Genomic DNA, 25308 nt, shown 5'->3' with positions numbered 1-25308 from the left:
ATGTTGCCTAGAATTTATGATTACAGGATAGTAGTTTATATAAACCACTCCACTACTTCCTTCGGTGGAATTTAATTTTTATAACTGAGGTCAATCTCAACTTTTGCTTGACCGACTGTCCAAGCCCCATGTCCCTGCCCCTTACCGGCAGTGAGGCACAGGTAAACCCTACTCCAGCTCTAGGCAAAAGGAGTAGCGCTTTTTTTTTTTTTTTTTTTTTTTGACAGGCAGATTTAGATAGAGAGACAAAGAGAAAGGTCTACCTTTTCCGTTGGTTCACCCCCCAAATGGCTGCTACGGCCAGCACGTTGCGGCCAGCGCACTGCGCTGATCTGAAGCCAGGAGCCAGGTGCTTCCTCCTGGTCTCCCATGCGGGTGCAGGACCCAAACACTTGGGTCATCCTCCACTGCCTTCCCGGGCCACAGCAGAGAGCTGGACTGGAAGTGGAGCAACCAGGACAGAACTGGCACCCCCCCAACCGGGACTAGAACCCAGTGTGCTGGCGCCGCAGGCAGAGGATTAGCCTAGTGAGCTGCGGTGCTGGCCAGGGAGTAACTCTTGATCTGTGCTGAGTCACCTGAATCTGACACGGGAGGAAAACCGTTGGTAAGAGGACTGCCTACAGGCCTCAGGATCCACTCACTCTTGCCAGTGTCTCCAGTTCTGGTGCCAGCAGGTTGGAGCAAAGAGCTGCATCCTCAGGTGGCATGCCCCGGCCTCTGAGTTGCACCCTGGCTGTGTTCTCATCTTGCAGTGAAGGGTGTGATGTGACGTCACCAGCTAGACCATCCTAACCACACCGTTGTATTTTTCACATGATTGCCATTGTGCATTCCATCAACCAGGCTATCTTATAGGAGAAGGCACAGGGGTAATTCCTCCTTTTTTTTTTTTTTTTTTTTTTTTTTTTTTTTTTTTTTTGACAGGCAGAGTGGACACAGAGAGAGAAACAGAGAGAAAGGTCTTCCTTTGCCATTGGTTCACCCTCCAATGGCCACCGCGGCTGGCGTGCTGCGGCCTGCGCACCGCACTGATCCGAAGGCAGGAGCCAGGTGCTTCTCCTGGTCTCCCATGGGGTGCAGGGCCCAAGCACTTGGGCCATCCTCCACTGCACTCCCTGGCCACAGCAGAGAGCTGGCCTGGAAGGGGGCAACCGGGACAGAATCCAGTGCCCCGACCAGGACTAGAACCCGGGGTGCCGGCGCTGCAAGGCGGAGGATTAGCCTACTGAGCCACGGCGCTGGCTGGTAATTCCTCTTGATCTCAGCACTGGAAAAAGCTCCATGTCTTGAGCGGCTGATAAGCTTCTGTCCTGTTGATGTTTGGCCACTCATAAGCTCAGTAGCAAAGCAGGTGTTCAGGAACTCCTATATTTCTTTTTTTTTTTAATTTTTTTTAATTGGACAGGTAGAGTTATAGACAGTGAGAGAGAGAGATGGTGAGAAAGGTCTTCCTTCCATTGGTTCACTCCCCAAATGGCCACTACGACTGGCGCTACACTGATCCGAAGCCAGGAGCCAGGTGCTTCCTCCTGGTCTCCCACGCAGGTGCAGGGCGCAAGCACTTGGGCCATCCTCCACTGCCTTCCCGGGCCACAGCAGAGAGCTGGCCTGGAAGAGGAGCAACCGGGACAGAATCCGGTGCCCCGACCGGGATGCTGGCGCTGCAGGCGAAGGATTAACCAAGTGAGCCACAGTGCCAGCCCAGGAACTCCTATATTTCTAAGGATTATCCTTTGTCTTAAAATCCCTTTGTTTATTCAATTCTATTTATTTCTGTCAGATATCTTAACTACCTTTTATATAGAAAAGGCAAACATATCTTGGTCCCTCCCCTCTTGGGATGGCCTTAGGAGCCAGATTCAGTCTCCATAAAGCATCGCGTCTTCAACCCAAGTGAAAGCGCTCACCTGCCTTCCTGCCTTGTTCACCAGTTGGTATGTGAGAAATCAGTTTTTGAAAAAATTCAGGTTTACTCCCCAAGGGCAGTAAATTTGGATGAAGGTTGTGCTGGTCCTGAAGACCAGCCCAAGGAGACGCTGCAGACCATCTTGGACAGCAGGGTCACCACTGGACGGAGAAACACATGTCCAGGCAGCGCCTTGGCCAGGGGGAGCAGTCACTTGGCCGCTGGAGTTGCAGTGTGAGAATGAGCACATCTGGTCACAGCCCAGGCAGAGCCGGGCCTGATGGTCCTTGTCTCTCCAGGTGGAGCCAGAGCCTGCGACGGACGTGTCGGGCCTGAGCAGCGCCATGAGCCTCCCCTCATTTTCAACCTGGAAGATGACGCCGGGGAGGGTGCGCCTCTGCCGAGAGGTGGTGCCCAGTACCAGGCTGTGCTGCCCGAGGTCAGACAGGCCCTTGCCGACATCCTTCATGACGTTGCTGGTGACAACGTCTCCAGAGCGGACTACACTCAGGATCCGTCAGTGATCCCCTGCTGCGACCCCGCCCAAGCCGCCTGCCGCTGCCGCGCCGAGGAACCGACCCTTCCGCCCGGAGGAGTCTCTAGAAACTAGACGGGCAAGTTCACTTTCAAACTGCGCTTTTACCCCCTTTACAAACAATGCCAGCATCTGTTCTGAGGCAGCCCCTCTGCTCCCTGTCCCTCCCCATACCGGCCTGGGGGCGCAGCTGAGCTGAGCTCAGCACAGGGCAGTGGAAAGCACGCCACAGGCATGAGTTCGAGCCTCGGGTTTTGAACTTGGGCAATGATTTAACCCAAACTGCAAGTTGATGTTGAAGGGCAAATAAGGCCGCAGCTGAGGATGCCTCGCACAGGGCCAGCACTCAGCACGTCTCAGTCTCAGGTTTGCTAGAGCAGACCTTCATCTGAAATGTGCACACAGGGCCAGGGTTGTGGTCAGAGGGTTAAGCTGCCCCCCGCGGTGCTGGCACACCTAGGAGTCCCAGCTGCTCCACTTCCCAGTGCACCTGGGAAAGCAGTGGAGGATGGCCCAAGTTCCCAGGCCCCTGCCACTCCTGTGGGAGACCCGGATGGAGTTCCAGGCTCCTGGCTTCAGGTTGGCCCTGCCCTGGTGGTAGTGGCCATTTGAGGAGTGAGCCAGCAGATGGAAGACCTCTCTCCATGTCTCTCCTTCTCTTGCTGTAACTCTGCCTTTCAAGTCTATAAGTAAATCTTTAAAAAATAGTAAAATAAAATATGCACACAAATACCTAGGCGCTTATGACAATGTGGGTTCTGACTCAGGTGTGCTGAGTGAGGCCCGAGAGCCTCCCATGTCTAGCAAGCTCCCTGGGGACACCTTGAGCTGCCTTGCGTGGGTCCAGACCAGGATGGGTCAGCTTGCAGGTCTGACAGCAGCGGCATCCACAGTGAGATCCACGGCCCTGGCCCCACTTCCCTTTGTACAGGGCCGTTGACTGCATGTAATTGACTTTAGGAGTTCTTTTCCCCCTAAAACCTCAAAACAACAAAACCAAAAAGCCTCAGCAATGCATTGCCATGATTTTATTATTAGTGTCCTATGTGGAACTCCACGGTAATAATGATTTATCCCAATCACTGCAAAAATACTTTTGCCTGGCTAAAATAGTTTCTGCATGTATGTAATATACAAGAAACACTATTCAAAGTGATTTTTCTATAAGTACATTTTTTACACAGCATACATTTAAAAAGGATGCCCTTTTTAATATAAAATTCGGGTTATATACCAATATGGTTAGTTAGCATTTACACTGTGGTTTGAACAGATTTTTAAATAGCATCGTGTGTGTCCGATGTCTCCCCGCCCAGTGGCCCAGGGCTGGCGGGAGTTGGGTGAGGAGTCCCCACGTCCTGTGGCCCACAGCGCCTGGGCCTGCCCCCCTCTGCTCACACAATCGCACTCCGTTCTTCACCTTCCTGGTTTTCTCCAAAACCACCCGCTAGGGGTGGCCTGCCTTCTCGGGCGCTCCTCACGACTGCTTCGATTTGCCCTTCTGACTTCCACGGCACAAGATTATCTACCAAAACCAAAACAGAAGGGCCTTACTCTTCCCAGGAAGAGGCCAGCTGTGCCACAACAGGGCTGGCCCGGTGGGCACTGTGGGCATGTCTGTCTGCCACAGGGGGCCCTCGGCCACAGCCATGGCAGCTCCTCCCGGCTGTGAGGGTGGCACAGCTGCAGACAATACTGACCATGGAGACAAGGTGTGTGTACTACACCTAAGTGTGTAGGTTTTAACAGGCTCAGCATACTTGTAAACACAGACTGCTAAATCGCTGTGCACAAGGCAGGCTATACCCTCGCTCCCGAGAGTCCAGACCTGAGACCTGTGCAGGTGGGCTGCTTAGGAGACAGAAGGTGCTGCTCCTCCCGAGTGAATGCAGCCTCTCTGTCAGGGACCAAAGAAAATCCCAAGGAAGGAAGAGGGAGGGTGCGCAGGGAAGTGGCGGCGTGCTGGAGAGGCCACTGAGCGACCCATGTTCTTAAGGCAGAGGCCCATGTTCGTGTCTGTAAGAGAAGCGATTTTAGCAAGCCAAGGCTCCAGGATCCTTTGAGATCCTGGCAGTTTTGAAGGAACGTGAGTAAAGATGCGCATCCTGGCAGATTTGTGATGGCACGACAGTCCAGAGAAGCAAGGAAGGGAGTGTTCTAGCACCTCCGTTGAACATCTCTGCCCGTGTGGCCGCGCCTCGCATGGACCACGCTGAGAGAGCATCCCAGAGCATCTCACGCCTCTGGTCCTTGGCTGGTGAGATGGAGGAGCTGCAGGCTACTGAGCCTACCTGGGGCTTGCCCAGTGCTGGCCAGAGTATTCAGCAAACCACCCTCTCACCTAGCAGGAGGCACTGCTTGTATATAAAGACTTCCAACAGAGCTGAGCTGGGGTTCCCTCATTTGGCTCATACCTGGCTTCCGGCAGTGGCAGGGCCTTGTGATAAGTTTGAGTATCGGTCCTTAAACACCTCTTGATTTTTTTTTAAGTAACTCCAAGCAAATGGCCTACACAGATGCCCTATTGTTTTATAGTGGTTTGCTTTGGCAAGGGACTACTGCCTGGCAATATACAACATTTACCCCCATTCTATAAATACATGCAAGGTCTACTCTGATTCCTTCGTTAGCTAATTAGTAATCTACTAATCTCTTATACCAGCATCACTGAGATGGCACTGCTGAGCGTCTGAGTGCTGGGAACCTTGGTAGGGGCTGGAGAAACACAGCTGCCCCGTGTCTGGCCCACGTCACTTTGGTTCCTGGAAGACACACCCTTGGGTAAACCGTCTCCCGCTTTGCAGGAGATCCAACAGCTCCCTTTATGGCTACTTGGGACCTTGAGAACTCAAAGGCAAAAGTAACTGGTTTATAGTTCGGCAGCAAGCCCAGATATATATATATATTTTTTATATATATAATTAGTAATTTTAAGAACCAATGCTCTCCGCCACTAAAATATAAACTCCATTTGTTGGCAGTATATTGCAACCTGCCTAGAAAAAAATCCAGAAATGAAAACTACAAGGCTGTGGTCGTCAGATCACAGCCACCCCAAGCTCCCAGAGGGGCCCCACACAACTTTATTGTTTAGCCACATGTGCTTAGTGGATGGCTCCATGACCTGAGTGGGGAGGAAGTCAGGCTCACACTCTGGCCTTCCGCATGTGGAATCTCAGGTGACACAGACAATGATTTCAGCTTGACTGGGATGTTTCCTAACAGGCTCACAGCAGGCCTCTGCGGTGCTTCATGGAAGCTCCGAGAACCCTACCCTGGCAGCCTCCTGGGGGAGAATCTTCTCTCTAGAAAGCAGATGCCAGAGAAGCCAAGCCCAGCGCTCAGCCAGCCCTGGGGCTCTCGCGGCCAGGACAGCTGGAGCAGGACGCCGGGAGACCTCGGCGCCCACCTCCCTGTGGCTGGTTCTGAATGGGCATCTGCAGCCGAGGGAGACTCGGCCCTGCCCTGCTGCAGCTGGAAGGGGCACGGGTGGAGCTGGCCCACGGAGCCCTCGGCACACGGTCCAGCCCGTGGAATCGTCCCCTCCAGCAACAGAAAGGCAGCATTCTGCGCAAGCAGCCTCGGGGGTCCCAGGAAACTCAGTCTGGCAGGTGTGCGTCCCCAGGTGAGGAGCAAAGGCAGAGAGAGCCGCAGAAGCGAAGGCGAAGACCCCGGGCCTCAGCAGGGGCTCGGGCCACCACGACCCTGGATTAGTGTTCGGTTATTCTGCCGCCAGGGCTTAGCTCCACCCCTAAAGGCTGCTGGGCGGGGCCTGAGCCTGCAGCACGGTGGTGTCCCGTGGCTGTGTGCGTACCAGAGAGGAGGGTTAGTTGTTAGGGCCTGGGAACAGGGAAAGTGGGTTTGCCTCTTGAACACGGGCAAGTCCCCTGGAAGCACCCAGACCGAGCTGCGCTTAGGGGCTCCTGATGCTCACAGGGGGAAATTCATTCTCGTCCTCCAGACACACGGGTCCCGTGGCAAACTCGTGCTCCGGAATAACCTCGCCTCGGAGCGCCCCGCCGTCCTCCGAGTAACCTGGAAGGAGAGCGGGAAGTGAGACAAGGGGCAGGGGTTGGGCTGGCCTACAGGGTCTGTTCTGACGCGTGGCCCGGGGGCAGGATCTTGGCAAAAGGGGGTCCACGCTTCCAGCTGGACAGGTGGGGAGCTGATGGGGACTGAAGTCCCCACCCCTGGCCGGCCTCACCCCCTTCCCTCTGGGGGTGCGGGAGCTCTCCACCTCTCTGCAGTTCTCCAGGAGGCAAAGAATTGACTCGACCACCCTGCACTGCACCTGCCAGGCCCATCTGTAGGCTACTGCCAGGGCCACACCGGGGGGGGGGGGAAGACGCGATCCCAGGCGTGGTGCGAGCGCTCCTCCCCAGGTAACAGCAGAGGGAGAAGGGGCCGGGCACTCACCGGGCACCGTGGAGGCTGCGGAGGAGCTTGGTCTGGCTACCGTGGCTGCATAAGACTGAGGTAAGGAAGGCCTGAGGTCATTTTCTTTATTCTCTTCTGTTCCTGAGCCAAGCAGGCTGCATGCAGCGATGAAGAGGAGGGGAAAGAAGAAATCAGCGCTGGGCTGGAACATTTCTGAAGGGAAGTGGGAGGAGGCTGGTGCTCGGCCGTCTGGGTTGCAATTACACACTCACGTCCACTCCTGCACTCGGCTGGGTGTGACCTGAAGCGGCCTTACGCTACCAGGAGTTGGGCAACTTGACGACGACCCCTGGTGCTCGTATTTAACCAGCAAGGGTTCGGCCTCTGCGCCTCCTGGTGCGCTCAGGCGGGGACACTAAGCCACGCTAACCAGGGGTGGCCCTGGGCGAGGAGGCAGGTGCAGCCTCTCGGTGCCCTGTCCACAGCAGGGCAAGAGGACTGTGCAGTTGAGTTCCGTGGCTGCTCCTGACACCCTTCGTGTCCCAGGGCTGTGCGAGGTCAGGCCAAGAGAGGGACGCCTGTTTTAGCACTGCCCACCTGGTCACTTTTCCAGGAGACATCGGCAAGCGGGGACCCCTGATGTGGAGCCCCCTGTAAAGCAGGTGCCTGCCAGGGGTGTGCCACGGAGACCGCGGCGACACAGGAACGGACGCAAGGGCACGGGAGCTTGTCGTCATCCTTGGCACAGGGACAGGGCTGCTATCCTGGCTGGTCACGGGGATCCTCACCTGTGGGTCTTGATCAGGACGCATTCTCCTCCATCCTGAGGGTCCAGGTTGTAGATATAAAGGTGTCCATCGGATGATGCAACTAGCAGCCTCGGCAGTTTCTGGATCCTGTGAGCCACGTCAAACAGGAACTGCTTACTGCGAAGGTGGCTTACTGCGAAGGCGGCTAACACACACCGCCTCGCGCACCCCGGCTGCCGCCAGCTCCGCTCCTGCCGCCACGGGACTTAGCCACCAGGCCGGACTCTGGGCTTCCGGCTCTTCCCTGGCCTGCTGACCACATGGTCCACCCTCAGGGTCATTTGTTGTCTTTGAAAGTGATTGTGTGGACAAGACAACGTCATGTGTGCAGAGCCACTGGCCGCCAGCACAGGAGCCGAGCTACGCGCACACTCCCTTGGCGGGGGGCGGGGGCTCTGCCTTAACAGTGACAGGGGAGAAGGGTACAACTGGCTCACTGTCCTTGCCTCATGAGTTGTATGGCCTTTTTTAAACCTTCAACTTCTTTAATAAAACATCTGTTGGCACCGCAGGTGTCTGAACCTAGACAGTGGAACGCACATCTTTTTTACATAAAAATAGGAACTGTTATACCCAGAAGGTGAAAATTCTCTCACCTGCTCCCAGCTGCCCTGCAAGACTCCATGTTCAAATCACACAAGCAAACAAAATAACAACAGAAGCAGGGGGTGGGAATGGCGTTGTGGCATAGCAGGTTAAACCTTGCCTGTGACCCTGCATCCCTTTCGAGTGCCAGTCCCAGCTGCTCTGCGCCATATCCAGCTCCCTGCGAATGAATGTGCCTGGAAAAGCAGCAGAAGATGGCCCAGTGCTCGGGCCCCTGCCACTCATGCGGGAGACCCAAATGGAGCTCCTGGCTCTTGGCTTTTGCCTGCCCAGCCCCTGCTGTTGTAGCTATTTGGGGAGTGAACCAGTGAATGGAAGATCTCTGTCTCTCTCTATAACTCTGCCTTTCAAACAAATAAGTCCTAAAAAAGAAAAGAAAATAGCAGGGGTTGATTCTCCCCACCTCTTAGAGCATCTTCTTGCTTTGGGAAATTGCATTTACAAGAGTATGCGCTTGTGTCGCGTGGGTGACACCATACGTACGTGGAGAGGGTGCAGATGTTCCTCTGCCCCGAGAAGTTCAAGCGTCCGGTGGCAAAAGCCCTGTCCTGGTTCATCATGTCCGACACCTGGGCGGGGAGGTAGTTGGTGGCAGCCATGAACATCTTCCCCATGTAGCCGCTCCAGGTGGAAGGCTCTTCTGGCCGGCTAGGGGGCAAAGGCAGAGGCGACGATGGGATGGAGCTGCAGGCGCCGGCATCGAGCCAGTGATCTGCACGTCCAGACCTCATTAGCTGTGTTAACTGCAGCAGGGAGAAACTGTGCCTTCACGTAACGTCCTGCCCACAAGACAGATTATTCTGGCAATAACAAAAGAGCACCATGGGCCTGTTTGTCCTTTAGAAGAGTCATTGCAAAGCCATTAAAAGGTTCCCAGTGCTACTGCTTCCTTCCATTAAGAAGCCTCTATCTGATGATTAGTCTGATTTCTAGATTTCCAGGAGAGGACTGGGGTAGAGAATGAGATGGGGCCGATATCCGGACCCTGTCCTGGGCTCCTGGGAGAACAGGCAGATCCCAGGGTGAAGGCCCCTGGAGCCAGACTGGGTGGGAAGCAAAACCCCCGGGCAAGATATCTGGGGCAGTGTCTGATGACAGCCCTGGGGCCACTCGGGTACCCAGAGCTCATAATGGCCCAGATCATTCCCAGCAACCTGGCCGCCTCCTGCAGCCATCAAACTCCATCCCAAGGCCTCTGCCAGACAGAGGGGTGGCCGCTCTGTAGGGGAGGGACATCTCCTTCTCTGTGCTCCACACCACGGGCGGCATCCTGAGCATGGGGGCTCCCCCGCATGTTCCAGGGGCCCCAGCTTCGAGGCCGCTTGTCTATGGGACGAGAGCCTGGCGGGAGATGAGCACTGCAGCTCGGCAGCCTGGGGCTTCGCTCACTGCGGGCTCGGGACAGACCTCCCTGGCCCTTGGTGTTCTCCCGTGAAAGTGACCCTTCTGGACTTACTACCATCACTGAAGCCTGGTGAGTCACGCCCATGTGGGTGCCCTGGTGGCCTGGGCTGCAGTTGGGACTTACAAAGAGGAAGACCCTCCAGACCCTGCATCTGAGGTGCACACAGCCCAGATGTGTGACTAGGAAAGCAGCCAGCGTGGGTGTTGGGTGCAGAGCCTACAACCCATCTGGGAGAGCCTGCTTCATGTCCTAGCTCCTCTGCTGCTCATCCATCCTGGGAGGCAGATGATGGCTCAAGTCCTTGAGTCCCTGCTGCCCACATGGGAGACCAGGATTGAGTTCTGGGCTCCTGGCTTTAACCTGGCCCAGCTCTGACTGCTGTCGACATTTGGGGAGTGAACCAATAGATGGAAGATTCTCTCTCCCTGTCTCTCTCTGCCTTTTGGAGAGGAGGGGAGGGGAGGGGGGGGAGAGGAAGCGAGGGCAGCCTAGTGGTTGATGCACACTCCATGTGACTGGTATAGGCAGGAACTACCCCAGGGGGAGAGAGGAACAGGTGGGGGTCCTTAACCTCCTGGTTTCTGTGTCTCCTCATTGGGAAACTGGGGAGAACCCTGTTCGGGTTGCTGGGAACACTGAGCTCTTAGCATAGAGCCTGCCATGCGGCAAATGTGGTTTTGCAAGATGGGATCCCTGGGGCTGGAGGGATGGGGGCGGGGCTGGGGTGGTGGCCGCTGGGCTGTGCCACCAGGAGGGTGCGGAGGGCTGGGATTTCATTCCCAAGAGCAAAGAGACCAAAGTGTATGAAGAGCGCGTATCAAGTTCAAAGGAGCATTCTCAGAGGATCAATCCAGCAAGAAGATGGCTTGGTAAAAAGTGACCGGAAAAGTGAAGCCAGATCTAAGCATAACCAAGTCCCAGCTGTGGTGAAGGGTGGCGGCGGGTTGCAAGCCCCGTCACCCAGGACCCGTGAACACGTCACAGATGCGCTCAGAGTGTTCAGAATAACTCACTGCTCCTGGCCACCTGTGGCCACTGACAAACAGGAGGGCCAGGTGTGGGGAGGTCAACTCCCCATCCTCAGCACAGGAGACAAATGCAGGGGACAGGGCCGAGGCAGCCGCTTGGGGTCACACCGTTGGGCCGTTCTCTGACACGCCGATCTGCTACACTGGGTGTGTAGAAACTGAGAAGCGAGAGAAAAGTCTAGAATGCAGCCAGGCTTTCTGGGCAAATGTGCAGAGGAGGAAGACCTTCAGGGCAAACGATGAGTTTCAGACGCGGCTACCCAGGGATGGGAGCCGACAAGAAGCGTCCTGGGGAAGACTGAGCAGTGAAGAGACAGCAGCCCGTGTTCCAGATACCAGTGGGATGGGGTGGGGGTGGGGGGACAAGGTTTCCTGGAAAGGCCAAGCCAGTGCCAAAAACAGCAGCATCCAGCGCGTGGCTGCTGGTGCCCTGGAGGCTGGAGTGTCAGAAGGAGAGAGACAAGGCGTCTGGGCGCCGCCCCACACTCACTCTCAGAGTACACGCCCTCAACAACGCACGCTCGGCCACGCGTAACAGAAGCCGGTGCCATCTTGTATTACGTACGTGGAAAAAGCGTTTCTCTCGTGGAAGTCCTGCCACAGTGGGAGGCCTCTGTTGGCACCGCTGTGAAGCCCAGCCCAGGGGCGTGTACTTGGCACTGAGAGGCAGCGCCGAAGATGCCGAGTAGGGGTGAGAAGTGGTCTTTGCGTGGGGACTCTGGGCTTGCCGCCAGAGGCCATCTTTGAGACACTGAAATTCTCTGAACCTCAGTTCCGAAAACCTTGGCTATCAGATTCCTACTCTGCTGCCTTCTAGAAACAGCCTGGGCAGCCCAGGGGGCAGCGTGCGAAGGGCTCTCCCAATGCATGGGTGTCGTTACTCTACCCCTTGCTTTCAGAGCGTAACGGAGCAAATCACTAGAACTTCAGGTTTCAGTTTCCGAAAAGGACACCACAGAAGGGTGTGGAGAGGCACACAAGGTGCCTGAAGCCACCTGCCGTGCCCTAGACTCAGGATCTAGACTGCTGGCAACACTGCGCCACGGACGACGGCTGGGAGGGCGGAGAATCCTCCACGCTTCCCAGTGTGAACACGACCACGTGCCTAGGTGGTAGCTGGCCGTTCTAAACGAACCTCACGCACCCCAGCAGACAGGGTTCCTAGGAGCAGCCCCCGGATTCCGCACCCTGGTCCCTGGACCCTGCGCTTTCTCCCACGGGTGGCAGAAAAGGAAGGCAGAAGGCCAAGTGGGAGGAATGGCAGGTGTGGGAAGGAATCGGAGGCCCTGCTGGTGTGAAGGCTGCTCCCTGGGGGAGGGAGCGGTGGCCTCTAGCAGCTGAGAAAGGTCCCCAGCTGACAGCAGGGCCCCCACTGTCACATCCACAGGGCTCTGCCTTCTTGCCAAGGACAGGAAAGAGCTTGGAAAAGGTCTCGGAGCCCCAGATGACCACGCGGCACCTCCATTTCAACCCTGGAAGAGGACTCAGCCACGCCATGGTAGGCTTTTGACCCAGAGAAGCGTGACATGGCGTCCAAAGCCATTTCATTGTGGCAGTTTGGTACCGCAGCCATGGGAGACACACACACACCCCCACTGGCTGCAACCTGACCACACTCTTCCTCACCAGAACCGGACTGAGTGTCTGGAAGCACCCAGAGGGGGCTGGCAATGGCAGTGACTGTGTGACTGTGTTGACAGGTGCACTGCCCAACAGGAGTGCTCACCGTCCGTGCACGCCAGGCACTGTGCTCCACACCCCAGTCAGGACACTCACCAGGCCCTCCCGGGCAGCCTGATGGCTATGCTATCACCGTGTCTGTTTCCTAGACACAACGTTTCCTCTGGGAATGCAGAGAGAGACTGGATTGTCTTCCTGGGGTTCAGATGGGAGGGTGGCCCCAGATTTTCTGCATGTTCTCCCGTAAGAGTTTCGTTACACCCCTCTGTGGTGAGGTGTGACGTGGAAGCCTCCTAGGGCATTCGGAAGAGAATGGGGTCTCGTGTGCCCGGGAACACCAGGGCTGACTCCTGGCTGGCGTGGCACTTGCCTGTTGGTGAGGTGTTCCAGCTTGAAGATGTGCACGGTCTCGGTGTTGCTGGAGGCACAGAGGAACTGCGAGTCCATGCTGAACACGAGAGAGCTGATTGTCACATACCTGCAAACACGGCCGTGCACGGCCCGGGGAGCCAGAGAAAGGAGGGTGACTGACCGCCTTCGCCTTCAAAGTGACATTTGTAAGAGGATCAGATGTCTCCTGGGGAGCCTAGGAACTGAGATCCCTTCAACTGCGTGTTGTTCACGCTTAGGATGTAAGTGTCAGCCCGCTTTGCCCAGGGTCATGGTCTGCCTTGGCCGGTGGGCGGGAACCTGCACCTTCCTGTCACCTTGGGAGTCGGCCGGCTGCCCTGCGCACTGACGCCCCAGACATGGCCCTTTGTTTCCATGGAAGGAATCAGAAGCTGCTCTGGACCCCGACTCCCTGGCTCTCTCCTTTGTCCTGGGTGGGCCGCCCAGGCACACAGCAGTAAAGGACAAGGACCTCACGGCTGAACTCCGCGTTCCAACAGCACCTCTGCTCTTGGTACTAAGCCGTGAGCAGGCCTCGAGGCAAACGAGCTGAGAAAGGACAGTTACGCTTCCTCCAGGCCAGAGCAGGGGCAGGAGGGCACGGGGCGGCCTCTGGCCTCTCCCCAGGTGGCAGCGCGCTGCCTTCAGCTGGACTTCCACGGGGACTTTACCATGGCTTTGACGTGGGACACAGACCTTTTCATTCCTCTCCGAAACTCATAGAGCTTTTGCCCGTCAGGTACAGAGAACACGCGGATGACTGTGCCCTGGAAAAGAGAGCAGGTGACAGTCCCTCACCATCGGCGGCCTCACAGGGATGGGGCAGTGTTCAACAGGGAGCCATTTTTGTCTGTAGGAGGGGTCTTCAAAAAGTTCGTGGAAAATGCATATTATGAAAAAAACCATGCATGGATTTCAATTTTTTTTTCCTCCATAGTAAACCTTCTAATTCATTTTTTATGAACTTTTTTCAGATACCCTTGTGTGTGTGCCATAAAAGCAATTCTTGGAATGTGTTTTACTTTTTTTTTTTTTTTAATTTTATTTATTTGAGAGGCAGCGACACAAAGAACTCCCATCTGCTGGTTCACTCCCCAAGTACCCAAAATGGACAGGGCAGGGCTTGGGCCAAAGCCAGCAGCCGAGAACTCAACCCAGGTCTCCCACATGGGTGGCAGGGACCCAACTACTTGAGCCATCACCACTGCCTCCCAGGGTCTGCATTAGCACGAGACTGGGCTCAGGTACCCAACCCAAGTACTCCGATACGGGATGCGGGCTCCTTCACCGCTAGGTTAACTGCCCACCCTGGAACATGTTCAAACTCTCTCCCCTCTCCCCCCACCTCTGCCCAAGGCTCTGTGAGTGTGTACACGTGTGAGCCTGTGTGTGTGTGTGCATGCGCAAACTGCTCTGGCTTCCTGGAATACTCACGCTCTGCCTATCAAAATGCACCTGCTTTTCATGGCATTTGACATTCAACTTGATCATCTTCCTGACCATTCCAGTCACAAGAGATGGCCCTCTCCAGCTAAAGAGCCCTGCCCTGTGTCTACGCCGCGGTTAGGAACAACGCAGCGTGCGCTGTGGGAAGGCGTGCCTTCACGCTTCTCAGTGAGGCCTCACGCTGCCAGGCAGAGTCTTAGGTCTTCCAGAGCGCACGCCTTCAGTCTGCTGAATTCATACACGCACCAAAGGGACGGCAGCATGCAGGGACCAGAGATTCTCACTCTGCAACAGACTCCGAGCAGGCCCAGGGACTGGTCAGCCTGGGTGTCGTCAGTCTCAGCCCCTCCGCTCTCGGGGCACCCACGGGAGCCATCCTGCGAATTCCCAGGCAGGAGGCGGCCCCAGGAGGGCACTTACCTTTTCAGACGCGCTTGCGAGTTTCGAGCCGGAGGAGTTGAAGGTGATGGCGGCCAGCGTCCCCTCGTGGGCAGCAATGGTGCAGACAGTTTTCTGGTGGTGCGAAGGAAAAATGGACGTTGATGCTGGAATAGGGAAGATGAGTGTTCTGACCCTCTCCTCCGTCTTTTCTCCCTTATTTGCAGAGTTCGTTCTCTCTCTCTCTTCTCTCTCTCTCCCCTCCACTCCCACCAGACCATTTGCATAGAAGCTATATATCATTTACTAGTGTACTGAGGGTCAGGTCCAAGGCCACTCCATTTCTACCCCTTTTCCCTTCTTGGGAAGGTGCAAACCTAACTGTGTGCCCAGTGCAGGTGAGGCTGTCATGGGTGCTCCCTGGATCCTTTTTTTTTTTTTCTTTAAGATTTACTTACTTGAAAGGGAGAACAGAGAGAAAGAAAGGCAGGGAGGGAGAGAAAGAGAGACGGAGACAGAGAGACCGAGATATCTTCCACCTGGTGGTTCACTCCCTAAAAGCCAGCGACAGCCAGGGCTAGGTCAGGCTGAAGCCAGGAGCCAGGAACTTCATCTGAGTCTCCCACATGGGTGGTGGGAGCCCAGGTACTTGTGCCATCATCCACGGTCTTCCCAGGAGCATTAGTCGGATCGGAAGTGGAGGCGACAGGACTTGAACCAGCTGTCTGATGGGGATGGCAGCGTCAAGAGTGGCTGCTTAACCTGCTGTGTCACAACATGGGCCCCTCCCTGCATGCACCTTAAGGGGACTTCCCCTAGCAACCCTGTCAGGCTCTGTGACGCCTGGGACCAGAGGGCAGGGCATGTGAACAGCTGCACACTGTTTCCTGTTGCGACACGGAGCGGTGTGGCACAATCATACGATCAGCCACCAGCTGGGCAGTGGTTTCTGTCCCGCTACTGAGGTCTGCTTTGGCCTGGCCATCTGCCTCGCCATGGTGCTGGCTGCTGGTAAACCGCGGGGCTCATATCACTACCTTCTCTTCCACACCCAACACAGGGGCCAGAGAACTCCCCCAGGGCTGCCTCTCCCTCCATGTCTCCCTCCACTGACCACACAGCTAGGGCACCTGGGCTGCCAGCTGGGACCACTGTTAACTTACCAAGGAGTTTCCATCATAAAGCACAATCTCGCCTGTGGTCAGGCTTCCGGGATAGGCCAAGTAGGAATTGGAATGGTTGATAGAGAGGGCACACAGACCTGGTGGAGAGCAAACAGCACAAGTCAACTTCCAAGGGGCACCTGGAAACAGTACAACTGCAGCGCCACCTACTGGTGAGGGGAACAAGGATTTTGTAGACATCACAGATTCTGTTGACTTTGGTTTTGTTTGTTTGTTTGTTTGTTTGTTTGTTTTTTGAGATATCGAGATATCTTGGGGACAGGACCCAAGTCTAAACACAGAATTTCTTTACCTTTCATATACACCTTATACACACAGCCTGAAGGCAATTTTGTACAATATGGTAAAAATTTTGTGCATGAAAAAAGTTTCATGGTGTGAAATTTTCCACTCATGGGGACTAAATCAGTGATTAGGGTTTTGAATTTTGGAGAATTTGGGCTTTTTGGATTAGGGGTGTTCTACTTGTATTACACGGGACTATTTGACTGGATTTTCATCTTCAAAGATAAATGCCACTTTTATCTTCGGCAAATCCATGAGCCTCACACTTTGGTCTTGTCTCCTGTTCTTGAGCCGTGTTTTGAAGGGTGAGAGAAGAGGACGCTAAGGTCCCCAGTGGCACCTCCCGAGCATGGGACTGATCCCCAGTGGCTCTGTGCCCTCTCTGTGAGCTGGCGCCTGGGTGACAAGAGCTGCATTTCCCTTCACTGCCGTTTTTTGCTAATGGAATATTAAAAACTCCCATGACCGAGTACTGCCGGCTGGGATGCCAATGTCACTCCAGTGTTATAAAGAACAAAACGCAAGCATGTGATGGCCAGAGCTGCAGTCTGGAAGGGTTCCTCTGACACACAGCTGCACACAGTCACATACATTTGGGAATGCTTTCATATGATACACACATTGCCTCTAGAAAAAGAAATACTTCCTACTAACACCAAGTCCTCAAGAGTCTGATTGCAGAATCTATCTTTTGCTCACTTACTGATCAGCCTCACCTGGGGCTATGGAGGCAGTTTGTTTAACCGATACACTGCTCCTGTGTTTTCAAAGCTGTCAAGACACTGACCTTGACATCACGACCACCCCTCCCGACGTGAGCACTGAACGCCCATCCTGTTTCCCCAGGGGCCGTGTCCCACAGGGAGTCACACTGGTTTCCTGAACATCTTTAGAGGTGGTGGCGTATACACTGCTTTGCACACTTAAGGAGATGACTCGGGCATCTCAAGGAAGAGGAAGAGGAAGAGGATCGTCCGATCAGCGGAACTAACACGCCTGGCCATGCACCTCCGTTACCGTGACTCCCTTTCTCGTGCAGTTTTGCTAGCACTTCTTTCGGGAGCAGCGCCAGGAGGTCAGCACGTGTGTACAAACACTTGGCACCAACCCCACGTAGTTCTGTAGGGGCCACAGGTGCGTGGTGTGCTTGCTTGTTGACTGTTAGGCTAATCGAAGGCATCAATAAAGTCAGTTCAGAGGGAAACTGACTCCCAGTGCCACACTGGCCGCCTCCTCTCCACAGCCAGGCAGTAAGAATTTAGAACCTTAAAGAGGCTCTTCTTCACGTTCCCCCCAGGGTCCTCAAATAACAGCTGCTTCCCTTCCCGGTCTGTCCCCCTCTGGGGCTACGAGAGAACTGACTCATGACCGACACAAGTCTTTATGGGAAAGGCCGGCGCGTGTCGGTCCTTCTGCAGGTGCTTACATACACTTGGCTGGGGACTTTGGGTTGGAAGACCAGAGGAGCTGAGGACCTATGCAGAAACGGCCCATTTCTGAGCCGAATGTCCTGCTTTGATAACGGAATGAGGCACCGCCAGAGAAGTCTGTGTCTGCAGTTAAGGCGGCGGACCAAGCTACGTGAGGACATTTTGCACTTAAGATGCTTCCCCAGTATTCTGGAATTGTAAACAGACCATCAAACCACTGAGCCCGTACAAGCCAAGTTCATTTACAAAGGGGTTCAAGGTACGCGTGTCTGTGTCTGTGCGTGTAAGTCCCAACAGCACCGGAGTGAAGGATCTTCACAGCGATGGGTTAGCTTCCTAGAGAGGCGTGCATGACAGTAGCAAGTTCAAGGAATTCCACAGAAGCACAGCCTTCCCAGGACAAGAGCTTGGAGATCACCCAGCAGGGATACTATTTTAAATAAATAATTTACAGAAGGCGACATCCCAGTTACAAGTTAGCAAGTCACACGGATTCTTGCAAAAGTCTAAGAAAAGCTTTAGATCAGGCTGAACGGTACCTTCCCTAACCTGCTGCGGAAAGAGGGCAGGCAAACAAAAGGGGACACTTAGAGCCGGGACCTGGGTTCCGTTCCCTGCTGAGTCCGCGGCCAAGGCTGTGCTCTTATCATCTGCCACGCAGACTGCAGAGGGGGCTGAGCCCCAGCCCGGCACCTCTGCTGCATGTGCTGCCACTTCTGTAACGCCCTTGCTTGGGCAAGGCCAGTCCTGGCCTTGGCCCTAGAAAAGGCCACCCCCCCCCGCCCCCGTTCCCAGTGTTGCTCTGGAGCCCCAATCCTCCATCCCATCTGCGATCCTTCAAGTCCACCTGCAATGTTAGCAACAGCTGGGCAGGCAGAAGAGGGGATGGTAATCAGGAGATGGGGTTGGCTCGCGTGCTGGGTTCCCATGGGGGCAGAGGGGGCAAAGATGCTGGGACAGACAGTGTAGCTGTGGAGGGACTGGGTGCTGGGTGCAGAGTTCAGATCTCACAGACGCCGTGGGTAGTGAGTGACCACTGACGGTTTCTGAGCTCGCAGGTTTTAAAAGGCCGCGTTACCACCACACTGGGATACACTTCATACCCGCTGGGGCGGCTGCACCCAAGCAGACAGGAAATAGTGTTGGCAAGGATACAGAGGAGCTGGACACCCCTGGCAGGAATGTAAAGTGGGGCAATGCTTTGGACGACGGCCTGGCAGTTCCTCAAAAGTGAAACACACGGGTGTTTCGCTGTGGTGCAGCGGGTTAAAGCCACAGCCTGCAGGGCCTGGCACCCCATATGGGATGGGCGCCAGTTCAAGTCCCAGCTACGTCACTTCCAATCCAGCTCCCTGTTAATGCACCTGGGAAAGCAGAGGGGAAAGGCCAAGTCCTTGGGCTCCTACACCTACGTGGAAGACCCAGAAGAAGCTCCTGGCTCCTGGCTTCGGCCTGACCCAGCCCCAGCCACTGCGGTCACTTGGGGAGTGAAGCAGCAGATGGAAGATTCTCCCTCTCTCTCTGTCACTCTGCCTTTCAAATAAATATAAAATAAATCTTTAAAACAAAAAACAAAACAAGAAAAAGAGTGAGACACAGAGCAGTTAGGATCTAGAAATTCCACCCTGTGGATACGCCTAAGGGACACGGGAACTTACACCTACACAAAGACTTGTACGTGCAGCAGCTGAAGTGCCTGCCAGCCGATGGTGGACAGATGGAGTGTGGAGCACCCCTGACACAGATGCTGGTAACAGGAAGGAGTGAAATGCTGGTTGTGCTGCAACACGGATGAACCTAGAGACATTATGTTGAGCGGAAGGAGCCGGTCACAAACACCACATATTGTATGAGTCCACTGATACGAAATGTCCAGAATAAACCTACAGGGGCAGGAACTAGATCTGAGGTGGCCTAGGGCTGGTGACGGCTACGAGGTACACGGTTTCTTTTGGGGACTAATGAAAACAGAATCGCGATCATCACACAATTCTGTGAGTATCCTACAAGCCACCGCATTACACGCTTTAAATGGGTGAATGTAGTGGGTTGTGGATTATGTCTCAATAAGCTTTTTGTTTTTTAAGAGAAAAGGCAGTGTTATAGCATATTTAGGGGCCAGCAGCATAGCACAGTGGGCCAAGCCGCCGCTTGTGATGCATACATCCCATTATCAGAGTGCTGGTTCAAGTCCCGGCTGCTCTGCTTCTGATCCAGCTCCCTGCTAATGCACCTGGGAAAGCAGGAGAAGATGGCTCAGGGACATGGAACCCTGCCACCCACGTGGGAGACCCGGATGGAGCTCCTGGTGTCTGGTTTCAGTAGCCCCAGCTGGGCCAGTCCCAGCGTTGCAGCCATCTGGGGAGTACACCAGAGGGTGGAAGATCTCTCCCTGTCTCCCTCTCCCTCTCTCTGCCACTCTGCCTTTCAAACAAATAAATAAGTAAAGCATATCTATGTATATTTATCTTGCAGGGCAGGCTGAGGGCGTGGTCCGAGACCTGGCTCTACCACGTCCTGTGTGACTCTGGCTAAGCTGGGTGCAGCCCTTCCAGCCTGTTCCCCATGTGTGAAATGAAGGGCTGCAGTGACCGAGGGCTCTTCCCAGGCTAACACTCCAAGGTGCCAAGCCTTCATTTACTTGCTTCCTGCCTCTGAAAACATCAGGCACATCTTCACGGCAGACGAGCTGGGAGGGCTGGGAGCAGGGGCCCCGACAGTTGCTTCTGCTCTCCTGCAGGGTTCTATGTTAAAACATAAATATCTCTGCAAGGAAGAAAAGCTCAAAAGCTCAAGGTGTGTGTTTTTTTTTTAGCTGACCTTGAACTTTTGTAACACCCCATGTCCAGTTAGAAGATTCCAGATCCTAGCGAGAGAGGGCTGAAGAGGAGTGGCTGAGGCATGGACACTTATCTGACAGTGCATCTCTGGGCTTGTATCTCTGCCAATCCATCTGAATTTAGTCAAGAAATCCTGCACACTGACCCTCACAGACCTCCTGAGAACCCCCAAAAATGCATAATGAGATCCCTCCCGTGTCCCCTGACACGAGTCTTGGAAAACTCCAGCTGGCTACATGGATGTGTCTTCCATCTTGGGAGGCACCCAAGGCAGGCCGGAAGGCTCAGGACCATTCCACCCTGCTTCTGTCTCTATCACTGGGTTGCGTGAAGCCTTGTTTAGGAAAGAAATGGGAGTTTTCTTTGACATTATTTTTTAAAGAATGTTTATTTATTTTTTCTCCATTTGAAAGCAAGAGTGAGAGTGAGAGAGAAGCCAGGAGCTTCTTCCGGGTCTCCCGCATGGGTAGCAGGGACCCAAGCACGCGGGCCATCTTCTACTGCTTTCCCAGGCACATTCATTCTCAGGGAGCTGGATTGGAAGTGGGGCAGCTGGGACTGGAACGGGCACTTGAAAGGGATGCAAGGTCACAGGCAAGGTTTAACCTGCTATGCCACAACGCCGGTCCCACCCCCTGATTCTGTTGTTATTTTGTTTGCTTGTGTGATTTGAACATGGAGTCTTGCAGGGCAGCTGGGAGCAGCTGAGAGAATTTTCACCTTCTGGCTATAACAGTTCCTATTTTTATGTAAAAAGATGTGCGTTCCACTGTCTAGGTTCAGACACCTGCGGTGCCAACAGATGTTTTATTAAAGAAGTTGAAGGTTTAAAAAAGGCCATACAACTCATGAGGCAAGGACAGTGAGCCAGTTGTACCTTCTCCCCTGTCACTGTTAAGGCAGAGCCCCCGCCCCCCGCCAAGGGAGTGTGCCGCGTAGCTCAGCTCCTGTGCTGGCGGCCAGTGGCGTCTGCATACATCTTGTTGTCTCGTCCACACAATCACGTTCAAAGACAACAGATGACCCCAAGAGTGGACCAGGAGGTCAGCAGGCCAGGGAGGAGCCGGAAGCCCAGACTGCAGCTTTCTGCCACTGTGCACTTGGGAGGCAGCAGGGACGGCTTAAGCAGTTAGGACCCTGCCACCCGCATGGGAGCCCAGCGTTAAGTTCGGGGCTCCTGGTTTCAGTCTGACCCAGCTCTGGCTGTTGCCATCACTTGGGGAGTGAACCAGTGGGTGGAAGATCTCTAGCTCTGTCTCTCTGACTTTCAGAAACATAACGTTAAAAATGTCAAGGTAGAAGCACTTCCTTGGTGTTCCGTAGAGAGCGGTCAAGTTCTCTGGGGGCCGGTGCTGTGGGTGCCAGCTCGTGTCCCGGCTTTCCTCTTTGGATCTGTCTCTCTGCTTGTGGCCTGGGAAAGCAGTGGAAGATGGCCCGGGGTTCTTGGACCCCTGCACCTATGTGGGGAAGCCCAGAAGAAGCTCCTGGCTCCTGGCTTCGAAATGGTCCAGCTCTGGCTGCTGCAGCCATTTGGGGAATGAACCAGCAGATGGAAGACCTCTCTCTCTGTCTCTCCTCCTCTCTGTAACTGCACCTCTCAAAAAAAAAAAAAAAAAAAAAAAAAGACCGTGATGCTAGAGAAAAACAGACAGTTCTGCAGCTGGCAGCACCTTCAGGCAGCGCTCGCCCCTTGGCTGCTCACGGCGCAGACTGCTGCTGGCAGGAAGCTCACCGCCAGGCCTGTCTGGCCAAACTCGTCACAGGAAATGGCCCGCAATGTCTGACACAACAGGAACAGCCGTGACACAAGCACAGGCGGAGGGAAGGAAACGGACACCACACACATGCCGGCGGGGACCCGCAGCAGAACTCCAGGTTCCCGCTCATCTGGAGCTCTCAAGGTAGAGGTGCATTCGGAATCTGTGTGCCAAGAAAGCGGATGGCCCGAGTGATGCTGTCTGCCTGCGTCCCTGGTCTGGGTGCAAAAAATCGAGAGCCAGGGTTTACACCAGGTGTATTTGGTTCAGAAGAGAGTGAGAACCAGTGAGACGATCCCGGCCTCTGAGAATCAGAGTTCTCTGAGGTCACCGAAGCCCAGCGTTGACCTCTGTGGGCTGCACCAGGGCACGAGGGGCCGCCCAGTGGGTCTGGCTCGCCGCCCGGCTCTGGGACCTCAGCTAACCGCCCGTGACAACTCCGTGGGCTGAGAACGCGTGATCACCTGCACGTGACCGAAGCGGAAAGCAAGCTCAGCGGAAGTCACGGCGATCGTAGGTGTGAGGGTGTAACGTTGTCAGCCCTCAGCAGAGGACATCCGAGAGCTGAGGGGACACCTGGGCCGGGCAGCCCCGGCCTGCAGGAGGAAGGGCCCCGTCCGTCTCCTGCCCCCAGGATTCTCGGATGTTTACCTGTGGCTGAGAAAGTCTTCCCAAGCTGCTCCTTGTCCCTTTTACCAACGTGACACACAACAGCACCATGCATCCAAACCTCATATTCTCCCTGGTTAAGCTGCAAACGTGAGGCAACCGGTGGCTTTGCTGAGCGGGAGAAATACCATATTCTGCAAGGAGAGCAGTCTCTGTCCCGAAGAAGCTGGGCCAGGCCGAGTGTGCGACAGGTGTGCGTGCTAACCCCAGCCTCTGCCCCACTCCCGTCTCTGCAGAAGCTGGGGGCTGGGGCAGCTTTTAGCTCTGTGCAGGCGCCGCCGTCCCTCCCACATCCACGAAGGCCCAGCTCAGGCTCACCCCTCTGGCAAGTGCTGTCCAGACCCAGGTCCTCCTATCAGAAGGGTATATCGTGGGGCCAGCGCTGTGGTACAGCGGGTTAAAGCCCCAGACTGCAGCGCCCACATCTCATAGAGGGTGCCAGTATGCGTCCCAGCTGCTCCACTTTGGATTCAGCTCCCTGCTGATGCACCTGGGAAAGCAGCTGAGGATGGCTCAAGTCCTTGGGCCCCTGCACCCATGTGGGAGACCCAGAAGAAGCTCTTGGCTCCAGATTGGCTCAGCCCTGGCCTTTGCAGCCATCCGGGGAGCAGATGGAAGACCTCTCTCTCTCTCTGTCTTTACCTCTCCTTGTAACTCTTTCAAATAAATAAAATAAACCTTAAAAAAAAAAAAAAAAGAAGGGCACATCTTCTCTGTGACCATTGCACCCCCAGGTAAACACAAGTCCCACCCCTACCAAAGGCTGCTAGAGCGCCTGTCTCCAACAATCGCACAGCGATTCCTGGGGTGTGCCGCACTCATGGACATCTGCAATAAAGGCTTTTCCAGGACTACCTCCCAGGATTCCACAGAGGCCCAGGTGGCTGACCTTCTGCAACACTGGTGTCAGCGGCCAGGGTCATCACCGTACGCGAGGAGGACCAGAGAGCACAGGAGACAGTCCCCGCGGGGCAGGCCTTGCACTGGTCACTTCCACAAACACTGCCAATCCTCTGGGTTAGGTGTTGTAAACCCATTTTCCAGGGAAGGAAACTAAAGCTCCACAAGTCTAGGCCACTTGGGTGGGGCTGCACAGATCTTCAAACACAGAGGAAAGTCAAGTCATTAAGGAACTCCGGTAAACAGATTCAGGCATTTAATGATTCTAAATTACAGAGCAGGCACTAGCTTGGTGGGGAAGGTGCCTGCATCCCACATCAAATGCCTGGCTTTCTGCTGATGCAGCCCCCGGGAGGCAGTAGTGATGGCTAAAATAATTAGCTAAAATAATTCCTGTCACCCATGGGAGAGACCTGGGTTGTGTTTCCAGCTCCCAGCTTCAGCCCTTACCCAGCCCTGACCGCTGTGGTCATTTGGGGAGAGAACCAGCAGATGAGAGCTCTCTCCTTTTCTTTTTCTCTTTAATAAATAAATAAAATTTGTAAAAAAAAAATGGGAATGGATGTTTGGCACATTGGTTAAGATCCAGCTTCAGGTGCCTGCATCCCATACCAGAGTGCCTGGGTTCCAGTCCCAGCTCCACTCCCCATTCCAGCTTCCTGTTAATGCACACAGCAGGTAAGGACTCAAGTACTTGGGTCTCTGCCATCCACATGGGAGACACGGATTGAGTGCCCAGCTCATGGGCGTATCTCTCTCTCCTGCCTAAATATGTAAAATAAATTTTTAAGTTTTAATGTTTCTAAAACAGAATACAATGTACACTGTTAACCTAATCATTGGATACACCCATGGTTTCAGTGTGCTGACTCCCTACCCTCCCACACAATGCAGAAATTCCTTCTCCTTTACTTCTAGCTCAATGAAGTCACAAAATATCACCGTCTATTTCAATCTAAGAAATGCACATGATTCCCATTAAATCATTTTTTAAATTTTCATCTACCTGAAAGAGCAACAGTGAGAGACAGAGAGAGAAACAGAGCAAGAGGGGTCTTCCACCCTCGGGTTCATTCCCTGACCGTCCACAGCAGTCAGGGCTGGGCCAGGTCAAAGCCAGAAACCCGGAACTCCATGTGGGTTGCCCATGTGGGTGTGGTCCAAGCACTTGTGCCATCACCTGCTGCCTCCCAGGATTCAGCAGCAGGAAGCTGGACTGGAGGTGGGGCAGCCAGAACCAGAACTGGGGCTCCTGTGTGGCATGCAGGCATTGCTAGTGGCGGCCTAACCCTCTGCACAAGGTCAGCCCCAGATGACTCCCATTGTTAAACACTGGAGATACGGTCAGCGGTGCTGAGTCCTGAGAATTTAGTAAAGTCAGTGCTCTGGCTCATCGCCAAGTGCAGAGATCTGTTTGTAACGTAGCAGAACGCATGCTTCGTGGTTCAGGTTGTCTTTCTCTCAGCCCTCCAGACACACCAAGTCAAGACTTGCTTCTAATTACTACACCTACTCCACACTCAGCAAGCTCAGAAAAAGAACTGGGGGTAAACAGCTTTCAACATCAGAAGCCTGCCATCTCCTCCGAGTCTACCTTACGAGCCTCAACGCATCCGCGGACACAGGGCCCAGGGACGGGTCCTCACGCTGCCTGGGCCTCCTGCAGGACGCACACGGCAA

At 54.6% G+C, this 25308-nt stretch overlaps 2 protein-coding genes across 6 annotated transcripts in view; one reads left to right on the top strand and one right to left on the bottom strand.

Moving 5' to 3' along the window:
* The window catches only part of ARSG (arylsulfatase G), a 132127-nt gene extending 128951 nt beyond the window's left edge, over nucleotides 1–3176 (top strand). For all 4 annotated transcript variants that reach the window (XR_007911558.2, XM_051825882.2, XM_051825880.2 and 1 more), the window contains one exon: nucleotides 2209–3176. Coding sequence is in view for 3 of the 4 variants with exons in the window: in XM_051825882.2 (XP_051681842.2) it covers nucleotides 2209–2519 (311 nt within the window). In the remaining variant the exon portion in view is untranslated. The remainder of the gene's footprint in view (nucleotides 1–2208) is intronic.
* Nucleotides 3177–3457: 281 nt separating this feature from the next.
* The window catches only part of WIPI1 (WD repeat domain, phosphoinositide interacting 1), a 36216-nt gene continuing 14365 nt past the window's right edge, over nucleotides 3458–25308 (bottom strand). For both annotated transcript variants that reach the window (XM_070060406.1, XM_008271748.3), the window contains exons 5-13: nucleotides 15727–15824; nucleotides 14606–14698; nucleotides 13436–13506; nucleotides 12720–12827; nucleotides 8720–8884; nucleotides 7610–7717; nucleotides 6861–6976; nucleotides 6379–6479; nucleotides 3458–3969 (exon numbers count right to left, since the gene is read on the bottom strand). In XM_070060406.1, the coding sequence (XP_069916507.1) occupies nucleotides 3922–3969; nucleotides 6379–6479; nucleotides 6861–6976; nucleotides 7610–7717; nucleotides 8720–8884; nucleotides 12720–12827; nucleotides 13436–13506; nucleotides 14606–14698; nucleotides 15727–15824 (908 nt within the window). In that variant the 3' untranslated portion in view covers nucleotides 3458–3921. The remainder of the gene's footprint in view (nucleotides 3970–6378; nucleotides 6480–6860; nucleotides 6977–7609; nucleotides 7718–8719; nucleotides 8885–12719; nucleotides 12828–13435; nucleotides 13507–14605; nucleotides 14699–15726; nucleotides 15825–25308) is intronic.

This window comes from Oryctolagus cuniculus, chromosome 17 (genome assembly GCF_964237555.1).
Source record: "Oryctolagus cuniculus chromosome 17, mOryCun1.1, whole genome shotgun sequence".
NCBI lineage: Eukaryota > Metazoa > Chordata > Mammalia > Lagomorpha > Leporidae > Oryctolagus > Oryctolagus cuniculus.
This window is presented reverse-complemented; position numbering and strand designations above follow the sequence as displayed.